Here is an 18922-nt window from a genome sequence, read left to right as displayed (position 1 = left end):
GGTGATGTTTATAAAAGCTAAGTTCTGTTGGTTTCAAAGATACGAAGAACGGGAAAAATGAGAATGGAAGAAATAAGTAAGATGGAAAGGGAGCACAGTAATGCTTACTGGAGGGCAGACAACAGAAGCAGCAGCAGCCGGCAGAGGCAACAGGAGCAGAGAACAAGCTGGCCTTGAGGAAGGAGGAGGGAGACAGAGCTAGAACACAACATGGTCTGGAGGCCAACTCCACGTTCAGCACTCACAACGGGCACCAAAGAATCAAAAATTAAAGATACAGGTTGATGCACAAGTGAGGTTCTACTTAATCCCAGCGGCTGAGGGGATCTGAGCCATATCCGATAATCGCACACTGAACACACCACCCAGTTGATTCTGCTGCTTGCACATGAGCAGTGGCCAAGCCAAGTCATGAGAGTTTATTAGTTTCACAGAAGTGTCAGATCAGAGCTTGATCCCATGGAAACCTTTCTATTGTACATATTCTAATGTCCACGTAAAGGCAAAGGGAAGAGGCACAGCCGTGTCATACTAAGAGAAAACTAAAACCTGCACTTTCTGAAAACAGGACAATTATGGTCAAATAGTATGATAACAATTCAACAATGGAATCAAGAGGATGTCCAGGGTCAGAAATGGAACCTATTCAAATTCTCTGCTAACACTGAGTGAGCTTAAGCTAGTGAATACCACCAGATGCTGGGGCGCCAAGGCTGACTATGAATAGTCAGTAGAGAAAAGCTCTCAATGGCTCCCTAACTAGCTGAAAACCCATATATCTGGACCACGGAGTCCCTGGGTAGTACAAAGGGTTAATGCACTCAGCAGCTAACCAAAAGGTTGGAGGTGCGAGTCCACCCAGAGGCACCTTAGAAGAAGGGCCTGGCCATTCACTGCTGAAAAGCCAGATACAGAAAACCCTATGGAGCAGTTCTGTCCTGACACACATGTGGTCACCATGAGTTGAAATCTACTTGACAGCAACTGGTAACTGCTAGTACAATGACCATACCAATGTATATTTTTTGAAGAGTGGCATTTACTTTTTAAAAGATCTGGTATCAAGTGTATCTTATGCATAACCCATGAATGTTCAGGAACAACATGAGATTCAGAGACTGCGAGTGGGAAAAGAGGAAGTATGGTAGCAAAATGGAAAGGCATCTCCTTTTTGCCACAGGACAGAAGCAGGGGGTAAACATCCCTGACCTGGAGCCAATGTGGAGGAGGGAGGCTGGCACAGATGACCCAGGTGGGGCCGAGGCTATGGCCAGGGGCCTGAGAACGGAGCCGAGGCTGCTCTTCAGTACTCAGCCATAGGGAGCTTTCTAGCCAATCCCTTTTGCTGGAGGTTGCAAGGTAGGCAGTACTTGTACCTGAAACTAGATGGGGTGGGCAGAACCTCATTACAGGGGTCCCCACAAACCAGGCAGGAGTTAACTCTTTATGTGCTAGAGACTGGGAGTTGCTGAAAGCTTCAGGGAACAGAGAGAGCATGAAGAGGAATGCAGAACTTAAGAAGATCAATCTGACAAGCTTTTGCGGGATGGACTGCAGGGTGGGGTAGGGACACAGGGCCAGCTGGGAGCCCAGGAAGTCAGAAAGAAGGCTACTTGAGAATGGGGCTTGACAGGCTTAGGCAGGGACGGGGAGAAGGAAACAAGTGAAGAGAACCAAAATACATGTCAAATGAAGAACACAGAGTCCTTAGTGATTAATTAATCACTGAAAACTAAGGAAAGAGCAAAATAAAGAAATAAAACTTGGTGAGGGCCACAGACAGGGAAGCTGGGAGAGGAAAGTGATTCCCCATGTTGAGTTTGAAGCAACAGTAAGACATCCAAATGGAAATACGCGACAGATAGCCAGAAACCCAAGCCTGGAGATGAGGTGATAAAAACAGAACACAGAAGATAATGGGGGAAACCTCATTTTATGAGTTTTATGAGAGAAGACTCAGAGATAAGCATCTGTTTTCCTGTAGGGCATTTTTCAATAAAGAGAAACATGCTGAGGTGCACAAGAAATTCTGTGCTAATCTGGCATTTCACGAACCACCTCCACATATGAAATACGAAACAACAATAAAACCACAAAAGGTTTTTGGTTTTCAGGAGGTTCTGGCGTTGACTCTGGTGACGAAATCACTTGCTGTCTCCTGAGAATAGCAAAAATTAAAAGTGAAAACGTCTTTTTCATTATATTTTCTTACAAGTGATTATTAAAATCCTAATTTTGTTAATTTAATTAAGAACTGATACGCTTAAATTCTCCCTTTAGTTTCCAGACTTATACATTCCATAAGAGGTTACAGTCCTTGTATCACAGGAGGACCAGCTCAAGTGACTTGGGCCCCAAAGAATGAAAGACTTGGGAGGAAGTGGCAGCTATGGTCAAATACATACAGGACTTTCATGTGGTCATTTTACTCAGGAACAGAGCTGGAGACAAGGGAGGTCCCAGGGGTGTTAATTCTAATTCCTAAGACTCAGAGCTCTCCAGGGATGGAACGTACGCTCCGGCGATTAGGAAGGTCTGCAGAAAGGATTCAATAATGGGAATGAATAGATGGGCTGGATGATCTTGCAAGGTTCTTTCCAATCTTAAGAGTCTATTCGTCTTCTAAAGTGTTACTGCCTGTGTGATAACTTAGCTGTGTGAGAGCTATAACCAAAACGTCCTTGGCAATCAATCCCTGAGATCAGTTTCAGAGCCTCTGAACATTCCAGCTTTGAGCATAGGGATGGAGGAGCTCACTTTTGGCTAAGTGTTAGCTGAACCAACCAATATCAAACTCATTTTTTTTTCCCCAAGTAAAGGATAGTATAGTATACACACCAAATTTTGTTGTATGCTTCTAGGCATTCCGGTTTAACATTGTGAACTGAAACAAAAGAAAATTCAACGATAAACTTATGAACGAAGGGAAAACGAGTCAACTCTGAAGACAGCACACCTATTACTCACACTGTAGTTTGTACAGGCTGCTCGTTTCCTTCTTGGCCAGGAGGTTGGAGTGAGCATCTTTTCTTGGATCAACTTTCCGGACGAATAAAGACTTTAACCAGCTGTCTTCCCCAGGTCTGACACTGGAAGACGTCATTCCCCTGTGGAATGACAAACACATTCATTTCAGTCCACACTGAGGTGCAGGCTTCAGTGTCTTCAGAGGATGTCATGCGGTCCACCGTTTTCATAAAGTCATCAGTCCACAAACACGCATTGAGCGCCGGGTCCAGGTACTGTTCTGGAAAGAACCCAGCATGCTGCTGTTGTTGTTAGGTGCCGTCGAGTTGGTTCCAGCTCATAACAACCCTACGTACCTCAGAACCTGGCATAAATATCACAAAATGTCCGTTTTATTCCGCTGGCATATCACGCATGCTAAACGACAAGAGCAAAGTATAAAACAAGTAGTTTGCAGTACTCCTAACTGAGTTCTGTGTTTATCTTGGGAACTTTAACTATGTGTTTTTCCTTCCTCCAAAGCAATTTGGGTCATAGGAAAAAAAATAAACAGGGAAATTGAAATGAATTCTTTCTTTAAAAAAATCATTTTACCCGTCACATAAATTAACCTTAGAATCAAGATTTTTAACTGTCACACAAAGACCTCAGAACACAAACTCCATTAACACATGAATAATTTGCTAATTTTTCTCCTATAACTGAACTCCTACTACCTACAAGCTGTCAGAAAGCAAGGATGAAATCATCCATGAATTTTTCAGTACCCGTTTAACTCCTTGCTAGTAGGAATATGAACTGGTGTAAGCTTCCTCCGGGGCAATGTGGCAGTATCTGTCAATGCCAGTAGCTCTGTCGCATTCTTTTCAGTGATTGCATAGTATTCTATTGTTCGAATATTCTCTAACTTATTTGACCAGTCCCTGTTAATGCATATACACATTGCCTGCACCACGGAAAAAAAAAACAGGAACCCAGGCTGTATTGAACGTTCTTGTGCGTTCAACTTTGTGTACTTGACTAAGGATAAAGATCTGTGGGACGTAACTACAAGCACAATTATTAGGCCTAAATGCATATGGAGTTTTAAAATTGATATATTTATCAAGAATGTTCATTATACCCTGGTTTCCAGTTTTTTCCTGATACAATCTGGGTATTCATTAACAGGGACTAGTCAAACGAACCCACAGGAGAAAAGACCTGGTGATCTTCCCCTTTAAAGCTTACAGCTTAGGAAACCCTATGTGCCAGTTCTACTGTGTCCTGTAGGTCACTCTGAGTCAGAATTGACTCTAAGTCACACAATAACAACAACAATCAAATAAACTACGGAATATCCAAACAGTAGACTACTAGGCAATCACTGAAAAGAATGAGGTAGAACTGCACTCATTGAGAATGTTATGTAAAAAAGCCAGGCACAGACCGGAGAGTGCCACACACACAGTAAACCGTTAACAGTGCAGCCACTCCCCATTTCTGGACATGGTTAGGTTCCAAAGACCAGGTTGTTACATGAAAATGGAAGGTTTTTTTTTTTCTGTTTTCAGACTATTCATTTGTCCTTTTTTTTTTTTTAATTTAGGAAACATGATCATAGAAATAACAACAGCTAAGTTTTACTGATGTGCTCATCACTGAGTCCAGTTATGGATTATTACTCTGAGGAAGAGGGGGCCTGGAGGAGACAAAGCGGGATGAAGCCAGGCTGTGTGACTGGAGGGTCCAGGGCTTAACCATCTCACCTTCCTCCTGTGCTGGGTTCACAGCTCCCCTCCCAAAGCCACCTCCAGGGCTCCACTCCCGCCCCTGCACGCCCTGTGTTTACAGTCTTGGAGCCTGCTTTGCCCTCGGAGCCTAGCAAGTCACCCAGGCTTGGGGCTTCCTTCTAGGGCTGCAGAGTGAGCCTGGCTGTGCACCCAGCCCCATGCAGGCAGAGGCTTAAGGCCCAGTTCAGCTCACTTTGGGATAATTAAACTCTCATGCATTTCTTCCAAACACCTTCTCCTATGCCTCTTTCTTTCTTCCCTTCCCACCCCACATCAATTTTGAGCTGTAGGGCCTCAGGCTGCATAGGAGCTCGGAATTGGCTAGGTGCTGCCTGCCCGGAAGCCAAGGCCATGGAGATGGTCACCCAGCTCGGGCAGCTGGACTGGCAGGCCTGGCAGCAGAGTGCGGGACAGAGTGGCCAGCTTCCTAGAGGCCGCCCGGAGACTCTCCTCAAGGCAGGGGAGGCTCTGCAGCCTTTGCAGCCATGTTGGACAGATTTTTTACTATCATCATAATGTCAGGTAACGAGATAGTCGATAAGTGAGGAGTAGGTGTAACTGCGTCTGGGGAATGTGACTGGGGACGGGGTGGAAGGAGAGATTTTTCCTTTTCATTGTACAGCAGAACCTGCAAAAAGCCGGAACCTGTGTAAGATGGAAACCTGCCAGAGAAGGAAAACTCAAATATTTTCCACTAAATGAATGATAGAAAAGTGGGAAGACTACGCCCTGTCAAAGGCGGAAAACTTACGAGACCAGAAAAACAAGGTGGGCCCATCGAGTTCTGACCCTCACAGGTTTCACTGTATATTCTTCTTGACTACACTTTTCCCCTGCACATATATGCAATTTTTATAATTAAAAACTCACTAAAATATTGAAACGTGCATGTTTGGAGACCTCTTTATAGGTAGGGTAACTCCCTACAACTGTTGAAGAAAAGACTTTAAAAATGAGAACCTAGTTGAGAATCATCCCTCTTCCTAACCCCACATAATCATGACCCAATGACAAACTGTCCCTTTGCTGTCAGATCTCTGGACAGTAAGATTTACTCTTGTTTTCGTCATACAGTTCTAGGAGTTTTGACAGACGCGTAGTCATACAACCACCACCACGGTAAGATACCGAACAGTTCCTCTGCCTCCCGAAGTCCTCCCTTCGTAATCAACTCCTCCCTGTAACCCGAACCTCTAACAACCACGAACTGTGGTCCTTCCCTACAGCTTGACCTTTTCACAATGTCTCTCAAATGGAACCATACAGAACGTAGCCTTTGAGTCCGTGCCCCTGCTTTTTGCGCAATCCTTTTTATAACTGGTGGCCGCCATCTTTGACCAGGGCTGTTACAGCATACTCCTTATAGTTTTAATTGATCTTCAACTGATTCACACATACCGTTTTTACCCTTTGCTAGATCGTGCCAGGAGCAGTAATGTACTGGGATTCCAAACGGCCGACATCCAACGTTCCAGGATCTCACCCAGGGCTTTAAAACAAGGCCTAGCTGCTGACAGGCCAGGGTGAACCTTTCCTTGGGGATCTGTGCATAAATTCTATTGCTGATTTTCTACAGACTATTTCCAATCTGCTTAGCAGACTTGCTTAAGGACATGGACACCACAAGGCAAATGCAGAATGGAAAAAAAAAAAAATTCCAAGTATCAAGGAATATTATTTCTGAATTTAAACAAGGACCAGAAAAACTCTTATTGAGATGTAAAACCTCCACTGTTTCATAAGATGAGCACGCGGATTCCACACCACCCTGTCACAAATTCCCACGCATTCAATAATGGTGTCCAAAAAACTGATTTGTTGATACAGTGAACAAACTTACACAGCAGTCTTCTCCCCAAGAGATGCTCTTTTAGTTTAAAGACGAAGGAAACTTTTTTTTTTAAGAAGGCTTATTTTGTGTGTTTGAACACTTCCATAATAAAAAAGTTAAAAAAAAAAAATCAACAAAGCTACTTTTCACAGTAATGGCTGCCATAATTCAGAAGATACTATCTCAAATAGCTACAAACTGGGTAAAGAGATTTTTGAAGGATGTGAACTGCAATATACAAATATAAAATTAACAACAATAAAATGTTTTCTGCATGAGCCTGAAAGACAGAAAGGGCCACATAAACCAGTCTCCATCAGCCTGAGACCAGAAGAACTAGATGGTGCCCGGCTACCACCAATGACTGCCCTGGCAGGGAACACAACAGAGAGTCCCTGATGGAGCAAGAGAAAAGTAGGGTGTAGAACTCAAATTCTAGTAAAAAGACCAGACTTAAAGATCTGACTGAGACCAGAGGGACCCCAGAAGACATGGTCCCAGGACTCTCTGTTAGCCCAAAACTAAAACCATCCCTGAAGCCAACTCTTCAGACAAAGGTTAGACTAGATTATAAGGCATAAAATGATACTTGTGAAGAGTGTGCTTCTTAGCTCAAGTAGGTACATGAGACTAAGTGGGCAGCGCCTGTTTGGAGGTGAGAGGGGAAGACGGAAAGGGAGAGGAGCTGGTTGAATGGACATGGGAAATACAGGGTGAAAAGGAGGAGTGTGCTGTCACATTACGGGGAGAACAACTAGGGTCATGTAACAGTGTGTGTTTATACTTCTGTATGAGAAACCACTTTGAACCGTAAGCTTTCACTTAAAGTTACAATAAAGATAGGAAAAAAAATGTTTTCTGTAAAAAATGGTCAGGAAACACAACAGCATTTTCTCAAATCCTTCAAAGATTAAAAGCAGCAAGCTTATATTAAACAAGCAAATACCAAGTTAATACCAGTACGTGAGATTTTTTCTTGTAAACGCACAGAACGAAAACATAACCCTAAATGGCATTTGTAAAATGAAGCTTGAGATTTTACCTTTTGCTTTTACTATATTTTAAAATTCCTCAGAATTAACAAAACATTCATAGTTGTAGTTCCTTAGGCAGGCATTGAGGGTTAAGCGGAAGAGATCCAGCTTCCCCAGACAGCGCTCTGTACCGACTGTGACTTCACTTCTGGATGCTTTTAGAGCGTGTTTAACCTCCGTAATCTCAGGGTTAGACGAGATAATACACTAAGGTATTTCGAACAGCACCTGACATATGGCAAGTGGTTGAGAAAATTAAGTTTTTAAAATTACATATTCAGTAAAATGCACTTAAAATTTTAAAGAGAAATACAAAAACTGTTAGTTCTTTAGCAAAAAGCAGCATCATATGGTGTTTGCTTCTTTTTTCAACTCACTCTTTGATAACAATAAATAAACTCACTCTGAAGAAAGCAATTCTCCAAATGAATCATGGTCAAATTTACCTCAATTAAGAATAAAAATATTTTGCCAGTTTGTTTTGTGTTTTAATTACACCATATTTTGGGATACTTGGTAAATAAAATCATGAAGCAAAATACCAAGCAGATAAAACTAGTGATACACAAAACAGAAAATTTTAAGGTTTGTTAAAGAGACTTTTTTTAGTTTTGTGGTCTATATAGAGCTAACAAAACACCTGCCATTTCAACAATCTTCATGTGAAGTTTAGTGACATCAGTCACGTTCATCACATTGTTCAACCAGAACCCTTATCTGTTCCAGCTGGTTCACCCCGGCCTGTCAGTGCCCTTACCCAAATGTTTCCATCACGTTAACGGGACTTTTTATCATTTCTGTTTTTTCTTTATTTTAGGTAAGTTCACGAATCAGAAATTGTGTGGCTTTTTTTTTTTTTTTTGGTCAAATAAATTGTCAGGGCTTAGGAATAACAATTATTAACAATTCAGAAAGGTATACAATGAAAGTTTCTAAAAACATTAGAGGTGGGGAGTTACATTTAAGATAACAGATACCCACCCAGGCAACCACGACTAACAGTTTCTAATGCATCCTTCCAAAAAATGCACACAGAAACACGTTACACATATGTTGTTGCTGGGTGCTATCATCCAGTCGACTTCAACTCATAGCGATCCCATGTGACAGCAGAACTGCCCTGTAGGCAGTCTGCTAGGCTGTAATCTTTAAAGGAGCAGACTGCCAGGTTCTTCTCCTGTGGAGCCATTGGGTGAGTTTCAACCATCTACCTTTCAGTTAGCAGCCAAGCGCTTAAACACTGTGTCACCAGGGTTCCTTGTGTGTGTATATATATATATATATATATATGTATACAGACACACATATACACATATATAAACCCCATTGCCATCTAGTCAGTTCTGACTCATTGTGGCCCTATAAGACAGAGTAGAACCCCATACGGTTTCCAAGGAACGGCTGGTGGATTCGAACCGTTGACCTTTTGTTAAGCAGCTGAGCTCTTTAACTGCTATATCACCAGGGCCCCATATATAGAGAGAGAGAGAGACAGAGAGAGAGAGACAATTTCTACGGCACTTGATATGTTATAGAAGAGAGCCTAAAAAAGCATTGGTAGACTAAATCTGGAGGGGAAAAAAAACCCAAAGTAATTTTTCTCCTCTTCCTGACAACAAAAGGGGACTAAAGTTAATACGCACACTGCGCCTCAGGGTCTGGCCTCGGCAGTTTGCCTGGGTCAACTCGTTTAATCCTCAATCTAGCGAGGCAGGCATCACCACCTGGTAAAGACTGGCTCAGAGAGGTTAAACAAGCCAAGCTAGGAAGTAGTTAAGGTACCAGCACGAACCTAGAGCTACTGCAAAGTTCAACATGTGTTCAGTGATAAGGGGTGCCTCCCAAACGCACAAATCAACCCAACGGAGCATTCGTTCCAGATTTTAATAATGCCACAGGTATTCACCTCAGAGCAGGTAAAATGAGACAAGGGGCATGGAAACGCTCTGCAAACTGAAGATGCGGAGCAGGAAAGGAGACTAAGAACTGGTCAACATCCGAGGTCACACACAAGCACCTGAGTGGTAACCAGAGATGACCTAGGGCCATCTGCTTGGGAACCTGAGGAATAATCAACTTGACAAATGAAAAGCTATCTGGCCCAGCACTGCCCACCTCGACTGTCGCTCTTTGAAATCTTTTGAGTATCAGGTGACCAAAGCTGTCTATGTGCACCGTCCATCTATCTGACAAGCTGAGTCCTGCAAGGAGGCAGAAGCAGCCATGCCGACAGCTGCCAGAGCAGTAAGGGCCAGGTTGGGCCTGGGTTTTACTAATGTGACGGACTCCGCGATCAGGAGTCTCTATGACACCACGTGCATGTTAGATGGCACTTTACAGAGGGCAGGGTAGGAGCACCATCTTCTACAAAACAGTAGACTTGAAACACAATAAATAACCACTATGTGCCAGGCTTTGTGGACGTAAAGATAAACCAGACACCGAGCCTGTTAAGTCCCACGCGAAAGACCTATCAATAAACAGACAGCCAGGGTGGTCAAGGGCCTGTGGACTCGTACGCATACATCAGCTCACCTAGGAGGACTGAAAGAGACTTGAGTGGGGACATTCCGGCTCTGACAGTCCAAGCAAGGCAGTCGAGAAGGCAGGGGGTAATTCCAGTTCAAAGGGAACAACAGGTAGAGGGGCTATGGAGTCATGGAACTGTACAGTGATTTCTGGAACAGCAGAGAGTTCAGGAAGGCAGGAGGACAGCGTGCGGGAGGATGGTGAGAGGGAACACTGGGGCACAGGGTGGTCGGGCTCCTATGCACCAGGCCTATCAGCTGGACTTTCTCCTGCACGTGGTGCAATGCTAGCACGTTTTCAGCAAAGACTGATGGGCTGCAGCCAAGAAGGCAGGCTGTGTGGTTCCCAGGCTCCCTGCTGGCTGCCATGCCCCGGAGCGCTGGGCACACAAACCACCCCGACAGAGCACCTAGTATATACTCACTGGGTGGAATGAAGGGTGGTCTTGGTTTAGGATGATGGCAGTGGGGATGGAGAGGAAGTAAGGCCTTCGAGAGACACTTCCGAGGTGAGACAGGCAGGACACAGGTCCTGGTTAGGTGTGGAAGATGGTGCTGCACTTTCTTTTGAGTGGACCGTGGAAGGGAAATACATTTAATGCTGAGACCACAGATGAGGCGGCAGCAGTGTAACGGAGCTCCCTCAGTTGACCATCAATTGTTGATGGACTGGGCACTGCATATGCCAATCAGTGGGCCGGGGTGAGGATGCAAAGATGAACAGACCTGGCCCTGACTCCTGGGACTCGGAACAAACAGACATGAGTGTGCCCAACCTGAGATGAGCTCTTTGATGGAGACACAAGGTGGTGGTCATGAAGAGGGTAGAGCCAGAGGAAACAGAGTCCAAGAAGGCTTGGGGGAGACATGGACCAAGTCTTGAACAAGTACTTCCTTAGCTGAAGACTTGAAAGAGGTAGAGCAGTTGGTCAGGTGGGTGCGCATGGGAGGAAGGGCATTCTAAGAAGCAGAATTAGGACAGAACAAAACCCAGAGTAGGCAAAGATGGTGGAGTGAGGAGGCGCCAGTGAGGGAGGCTGCAAGGGCCAGTCCAAGGAAGGGGCCTGCATGAGAGTGGTAGCTACCTGACTACCCTCCCCACTGCCCATCCCCGTGAAGCCCTGAGCAAGTCGGTCTCCCACACTGCTCCACAGAGGGCTGCGCCCCAATTTTTCATTTTGAAAACTTCAAACACAGAGACATTGAAAGAATAGCATAATGAAGATCTCAATGCCTTCCACCTAGATTCAAAAATTAATACCTTTTTACATTTTTCTTTACATATGTATTTTTTGGGGGGGAAACTATTTGAAAGTACAGTCCACATCATACTTCACCCCTAAATACTTCCTCATCAGCAAGCATCTCCTAGGAACGAAGACAAAACCACAACACCATTGTCATACCTAAGAAAAAGAGTAATTCCATTGTATCTAATACTCCATATTAAAATGTCCTCAACTGTTCCCAAAATGTCTCTTAAAACTTTTCTGGGGGAGTGGGAAGGACCCTGGGTGGCACAAAACTTTTGCACTTGACTAGTAACCGAGGGAAACCCTGGTGGCATAGTGGTTAAGAGCTACGACTGCTAACCAAAAGGTCAGCAGTCTGAATCCACCAGGCACTCCCTGGAAACCCTATTATGGGGCAGTTCTCTTCTGTCCTGTAGGGTTGCTATGAAGCTATGAATCAGAATTGACTCGAAGGCAACAGGTTTGCTTTTTTTTCTTTTTTTTGGTAACTGAAAGGTTGATGGTTCAAACCCAACCAACAGTACTATGGAAGAAAGGCCTGGTGATCTGCTTCTGTAAAGATTACAGCCAAGAAAACCCAATGAAGCAGTTCTGCTCTGTTACACATAAGAGCCTCACAAGTTGGAACTGACTCAATGGCAACGGGTTTTTGGTTTTGGGGAGAAGGAGGGAAGAAGAATCAGGGTTCAGTCAAGGTTCATGTCATAGAGATCTTTCTAAGAGGAAAAGGTCCTGCTCAGAATCCCTTAGTCTCATGGGAGACTAATAGGTCCCACACTCTTGGTAGGCATCCAGACAAGGGCTGTTGAAGGCTGAGTTAGGGCAGTGGGGAGGGACAGATGCTGGAACGTAGACACGCAGAGGTGGAGCTGATAGGTCTGGGCCCTGAAGAGACAGGAGGAGGAGGAGGAGGAGGGGATGGGCTGGGGGAAGACCTTCGGGTTTGGTCCTAAATGGAAGATGTTCCGTATCTGCAGAGAGAGAGAAGCCAGGAGGAGCAGGCCTCCCAGGAGGATGAGTTAAATTCTGGGTGCATAAGCATTCTGAGCACCTGTGGGACTCCAGTGTGAAGTCCAGGAAGCAGCTGGGGGCCCTGGAGCAGCGCTGAGCAGAGCCAAGTGCACAGACAGGGCTGAGTCTCTAGGAGCACATTTCCTCCTTCCTCTTTAGAGTGCTCCAGCAAGGATACCCACAACACTCAGTTGGCAAACCCAGCTTTTTCCTGTCATCTTACTCTGGCACAGCTCACACTCCCTCCTGGAAATGCCTCCCCGGGCACTGTCACCTAGCAGTGACCTCACTGCCAGCTCCTATACCCGGCCTGTAAATGGTGGCATGGCACAGGCCTTGTTTCTTGGCCTTTGCTCTATCCAAGCCCTCTCTTCTGGCAAGTTCATTCATTTCTATGGTTTCAAAATCATTTTACTACAAAAAATTTCAACCAAAAGCAGAGAGTAGTATATAGATCAACACTTGTCGACACTTTGCATTCCTATATGTTAGTGCAGTGATTAAGAGCCATGGCGCGCTACAGCTGCTAACCAAAAGGTTGGCAGTTCAAATCCACCAGCCGCTCTTTAGGAACCCTATGTGGCAGTTCTACGCTGTCCTATAGGGTTGCTATGAGTCAGAACTGATTCAACAGCAGGGGGTTTTGTTTTGTTTTGTTTATATGCTGACAATTAGGTTCCTGGGTGGGGTAAACAGTTTACACTCAACCACTAACCTAAAGGTTGGAAATTCAAAGCCGCCCAGAAGCACCATGGAAGAAAGGCCTGGTGATCTGTTTCTGGAAAGCCAAGGAAATGCTATGGGTCAGTTCTGCTCTGTAATACATTGGGTTGCCATGACTTGGAATCGACTCGATGGTGCAGGTTTATTTTTCTGGATACACTGTCACGTCATTCATAATTGCTGTAGAGTCGAGCCCACGTGTTGCAGAGTAGAGCTGCGTTCCATAGGGTTTTCAAGGGCCGTGTGTAAGGGGCCCTGGTGGCACCGTGGTTAATGCACCTGACTGCTTGACGGAAAGGTTAGCTGCTTGAAACCACCGGTGGTGCCGTGGGAGAAAGACGTGGCAGCCTGCTTCCATGGAGATTTATAGACTTGGAAACCCTATGGGGTCACTATGAGTCGGAATCAACTTGACGGCAGTGGGTCTGGCTTTTGGTTGGCTTGACCTTTAGGAAGCAGATCACCAGGCCTGTCTTTGAAGGTGCCTCTGGGTGGGTTCCAACTGCCAACCTTTCGGATATACTGGCAGCTCCTGAATCTTTCCTGCAACCTAGACATCTCCTTTGAGCGCCAGGTCATATACCCACCCACCTCCTTGGCGTTCCCACTTGAATAGCTCACCGCCTTCTCAAACTCTGACAGGTCCCCTTTGTCTACTGCCAACCCCCAGGCCTGTTCCACCTTCCTTGTTGCACCAGCAAGCTCCCTGCTGGCATGGTCCTTGTGTGCCTCACTCCTTGATGTTTCCCAACAGTCTCCACAGTACCCAGCCCGTGGTGGCACTCCAGTATCTGTGAACAAACAACTCTCGCTACACAGCATCTGTGTCCCCCCAGTTGGTCCCTGTCTTTGATTCTGTGCCCTCTCCAAATCAGAGCTGTCTTTTAAAAACGTAGGTCAGACAGGTCATGTCACGCTGGAGTCTAAACACTTAAACGTATTCATGGATCTTGGAATAAAATTCAAGCTCCCTAACATGGCCTCTGGGCCCGGCTACTCTTCCTTGCCTCTGTCCTCTGGCCAGGCTTCCCTTCGCACCTGGGCTCCAATCTCCTGGACTTTTCTGGGGTTTTCCATACACCGGACACCTTCCCACTCAGGTCTCCCACACATGCTGACCCTTCAAATCTCAGCTTAATGCCAGCTTCTAGAAGAGGCCTTCCATGACCTCATGTGGAAATGAGGCTGTCGACCTCTCTCAGTACCTACCTCGATTTATAAGTCTATATGGGTTTTTGTTCAGTTTTTTAAAAATAGTATTTTATTAAGATTTTGGTGAAACTTTACTTGGCAAGTTAGGTTCTCATTTGACAGTTTCCACACAAGTTGTTCGGTAACGCTGGTTACGTTTACCACAATGTGTCAACATTCTCTTTGTGTTCAGTTTGTTCCCTTTCCAGTACTCTAGTTTCCCTGCCCCTTTATCTTCTCATCCTCGCTCTTGAGTAACTGTTGGCTCTTTGGTCAAATAGTGATGGTTTTTAATTAGAGCACCGATCTTACAGGTAATATCCTTTATTCTGTGTGCCATTTTACTATTTCGTGCTCAGCTGTAGGTTTAAAGAGCATCTCGGGGCAATAGTCTCAGAGGGTCTTCTGTTTTTACTGTTCCAGTTTGTGTGTGTATGTGTTTTTAATAAGAATTTGAGTTCTGCTCCATACTTTTCTCCCATTCTCTCCGGGACCAACGACTTTGACCCCGGTCAGAACGGTCACTGGTGGTGGCCACGCACCATCTAGTTCTTCCGGTCTCAGGTTAGATGAGGTTGTGGCTCATGTTGACTTGTTTCTTCTCTATGCTTTTGGTTACCTGCTTACTGTTTTACTCCTGGCCAACAGAGACCCTAAGCTATGTCTTAGATAGCTGCTTGCAAGCTTTTAAGACCCCAGACAGTACCCACTTCGTTAGGACGCAGGTCACGGTTTTTGTGAACTATGTTATACCAATTGACTGAGTTGTCCCATGAGACTATGGTTCTATGCCTTCAAATCCAGAACACCAGTCTTGGAAGGTATGCGGTCATGTCTGAGGAGTAACCATATTAGTGTCTTCGGTAAACGTGTCTGCACCCACATATTTGTATTTACACTTACCTACAGATAGTGGTCACTACGAGTCAGAATCCACTCGACGGCAACGGGTATAGATACCTCTATCTGCTCTCATTTATGTACACACCTGTACCTACCCGTATACGAATTTCCCTATATCCATTCATGCGTGCTCAAACGCTTTTTTTCCCCAGGGTTGTACTGTGCTCACTACATCCGCATTCAGTGCCACTATTCCTGTTACCAAAAATAACTAGTCTCTACAGTATAAAGTGTACTTTCCCCACTCCCCTCTTCTCCCTGGTAACCACTAACGAACACTGGTCTCTCTGTATTTATCTACTCTTATCTTATAAAAGAGGAGTCATACAATATTTGTCCTTATATGCTTGACTTATTTCACTTAGCATTATTCCCTCCAGGTCCATTTGTGTGATAGTATATTTCTCTGACTCATCGTTGCTCTTTATGACTGCGTAGTATTCCACTGATGTGTGTGATCACAATTTGCTTATCCATTCACCCATTGACGGGCACTTCGGTTGTTTCCATTTATTTGCTATTGTGAATAAAGCAATGATGAACATAGGTGCACATGTCTGTTCATGTTCTATATGGGTTTTTACCTACTTTATGGGGACCCCGCCTCCCTGGGGGCTGCGACCTTGGCTATTTTGTTTATCTTAGCTCCAGAAAACCAAACCGTTGCCATCAAATTGATTCTGTCTCATAGCAACCCCATATGTTGCAGAGTAAATCTGCACTCTTAGGGTTTTCACTGGCGGTGAGCTTTCGGAAGCAGATCACCAGGGCCTTATTTTTGAGGTGCCTCTGGGTGGGTTTGAACTGCCGACCTTTCAGTTAGTAGCCGATCACTTAACCATTTGCACCACCCAGGGACATCCCTGGCTCCACAGGGCTCCAATTACATTGTATGCACTCAATATTTGATAGAAGGAGCAAGTTAACTGGGTTTAGGTCGAGGCCTACTGAACACTTAAATTAAGGCAGACTAGAGGCCATGCCCATTTTTCACATTCAAAAACCAAAGCCCATACTAACTTACTGGCAATTTACTTCCAACAAATCAGCCACTGAAAACTCTACGGAGCACAGTTCTACTCTGACACACACAGGGTCACTATGAATCGGAAACAACTCAATGACAACTAGTTCTTTGGTTTAGGAGACAAGAGGAGTCCCTGGGCGGTACAGTTAATGCGCTCAGAAATCTGGAGTTTCACATCCACCCAGAGGTGCGTTGGAGGAAAGGCCTGGCGATCTACTGCTGAAAAATCAGCCACTGAAAATCCTATGGAGCACAGGTCTACTCTGACACACACGGGTCCCCATGACTCAGGACTGACTTGACAGCAATGGGTTATACTTTCTAGAAGCTCATTATTTACTGTAAAGGAAAGGTAATATTTAAACCACCCAAGGTGACCAAAAACTCAAAGTCGTTGCTTTCGAGTTGATTCTTGACTCATAGCTAGTGACCCTAAAGAATAAAACTGCCCTATAGGGTTTCTGGTTTTTTTTTTTTTTTTTATAGGATTTCTGAACGTCGACTCCACACACGTCAGAAACAGTTTAAACATGACCCACGGTTAAATATCTGGCGCTGTTATCTGTCAATACTTTTTCATCCACAGCCTGCTTTAAAAATCCAGTCTGAGGCTCTCTGCAGGCTGGCTTCCTGTGCCCACCACCCTTCACCGGGGACGAGGTCTTTATTTTGTCCCCACGACCACCTGAGCCGTAAACATCCGGAGCCCCGCCGCTTCGCAGCCGCAGACACCGGGCGCCCTCGGGACACCTGGCGGCCCGAGCGCAAGGCCTGGCTCCGCCGCGCTCGGGCCGCCGGGTCAAGGTCCACGGCCCGGGCTGCGCGGCTAGCGGACGTGGCCTCCCGCCGAGCGGCGGCCTTCCCAGTGGGGCGGGGCGCGCCGCCCGTCCCCGCCGTGACCTTGAGCCCGCCGGCGGGAGGGCGCCCCGACTCAGCCGCGCAGCCCGGCCGGCCTTGCCCCCCGGGCGCCAGGACGCCGCCTTCGCCCGCGCCTGCCGCGGCCCCTCCCCGCCGCCCCGGGAAAGGGGCGCTGCTCACCGGAGCGCGGACAGGAGGCCGCAGGGGCCGGGCCGCTGCAGCAGACTCCCGGCCGAGGACGCTCCGCGGGTCCGCAGCACTCGCGCCGCCATCTTGCTCGGGCGCTGGGTTACCGCCGCCGTGACGCCGCCGGAGCCGCTGGCGTGACCCCTCCCCCGGCCGGCCGCACGCTGCAGTGCGGGGCGGGCGCTGCAGTGCGGGGCGCCGCCGCCAGGGGGAGCAGCGCGGCCGACGGGGCGTGGCCAGGGCCGGGGGCGTGGCCGGGGCGGGGACCGAGGGGAGGCACTGGGTGTCGGCCGAAGAGACTTGGAAGCGGGAGACAGTCGGCAAAGCTGGGCGCTCAGAGCACGGTGTGCAAAGGAACACGGACCTGCTTGAATGTGCGTGCAAGGATTCACAAGGAGAGTCGCGCTGTTGCCCAGGGGAGCCCAGAGTCTAGGGGGCACATGTGGGAGGGGACTTCTCCCCAGTACCTTCTGAATTCTGTTAAGACCATTTGCCTTGAGAGCCTGACTTATGGCGACCCCATGAGTAGAACGGTGCTCCATAGGGTTTTCAATGGCAGATTTTTTGGAAGTAGACTGGTAGGCCTTTCTTCCCAGGTGCTTCTGAAGGGGCTGGAACCTCTAACCTTTCAGGAAGCAGCCAAGGGCATTAACCGTTTGCATCCGGGGACTCCTTAAATTTTGCACCATGTGAATATATTAAAATAAAATACCAAATCATTGCCAGATTCCAACTGATAGTGACCGTATGGGGGATACTATAGAGTAGAACTGCCTCGGGATTTCCAAGGCTGTGATCTTTCCCCCTCCCTCACAGAGCAGTGGGTGGCTTCGAGCCGCAGACCCACAGCCTTACAGTTAGCAGCCAAGCACTTAACCATTGTGCCACCAGGACTCCTTGTGAGTATATTACCTTTTCTAACAACAAAAAAAAAGAGAACACTTTAATAAAAGCATTTTGGGTGGAAACACTCAAATTCTCTCCCAGTCTCTTGATTATTCACTCCTGTTCATTTAGGCACTGAAGGGTGCTGGTCATGTGGAGTCCCCGTTTGTACCCTCAAGCAGCCCCCCTATGGTGGGGACATGATGTGAACTGGTGATCGGATGGAAGTGTCAGTATTCAAATGCAGTGGTTCACAAGACTCGAAGGAAAAGGCTGTGTAACTGAGGATAGCTGGGAAGGGGAGGGTAGACCAGGAAAAAGTCCCCAGAGGAGCTGGCCCCACAGCTCAGTCCTCTTGGAAAGAGTTGACCAATGGTAGAAAGGAGGACATTCCTGACAGAGGGAACAACTTAAACAAAGGAGAGGGCCAGCCCAGATGAGTGTTCAGGGAAAATATTTCCTGAGTAAAGATAAAGAGCCACAGATGAACCGTGAAAAACTGCAACCAAGACAAGATGGGCAGGAAGGAAGCCAGACACTGAGAGGAGGGGACAAGGCAGAGGACCAGGGCTGCAGCCTGCAGGGGAGCATTTCAAGAAGGCAGTGGTCTGCCAGTTCCAAGCTCCAGAGGCTGAGAGGAAAATGCCCTCAGTGTTGCTGGAAACTCCAGGTCCTGTTTGGCGCACCTGTCACAGCCAATAAACGAGGCCAAGGTGGGAGATCAGAAAGGCAGCTCTATTTCCTTGAGCAAGG

The 18922-nt window shown here is 46.5% G+C and overlaps 1 protein-coding gene across 1 annotated transcript in view; it reads right to left on the bottom strand.

Annotated features, from left to right (window-relative positions):
• Nucleotides 1–17432, bottom strand: part of NIPSNAP2 (nipsnap homolog 2) — a 33765-nt gene extending 16333 nt beyond the window's left edge. The window contains exons 1-3 of the mRNA XM_049903549.1: nt 17279–17432; nt 2968–3107; nt 2839–2884 (exon numbers count right to left, since the gene is read on the bottom strand). Of these exons, the coding sequence (XP_049759506.1) occupies nt 2839–2884; nt 2968–3107; nt 17279–17370 (278 nt within the window). The 5' untranslated portion in view covers nt 17371–17432. The remainder of the gene's footprint in view (nt 1–2838; nt 2885–2967; nt 3108–17278) is intronic.
• Nucleotides 17433–18922: the final 1490 nt, after the last annotated feature.

Source organism: Elephas maximus, chromosome 12, assembly GCF_024166365.1.
Source record: "Elephas maximus indicus isolate mEleMax1 chromosome 12, mEleMax1 primary haplotype, whole genome shotgun sequence".
Classification (NCBI taxonomy): domain Eukaryota; kingdom Metazoa; phylum Chordata; class Mammalia; order Proboscidea; family Elephantidae; genus Elephas; species Elephas maximus.
The sequence above is the reverse complement of the archived record's forward strand: the minus strand, read 5'-3'. Positions and strand labels throughout refer to the sequence as shown.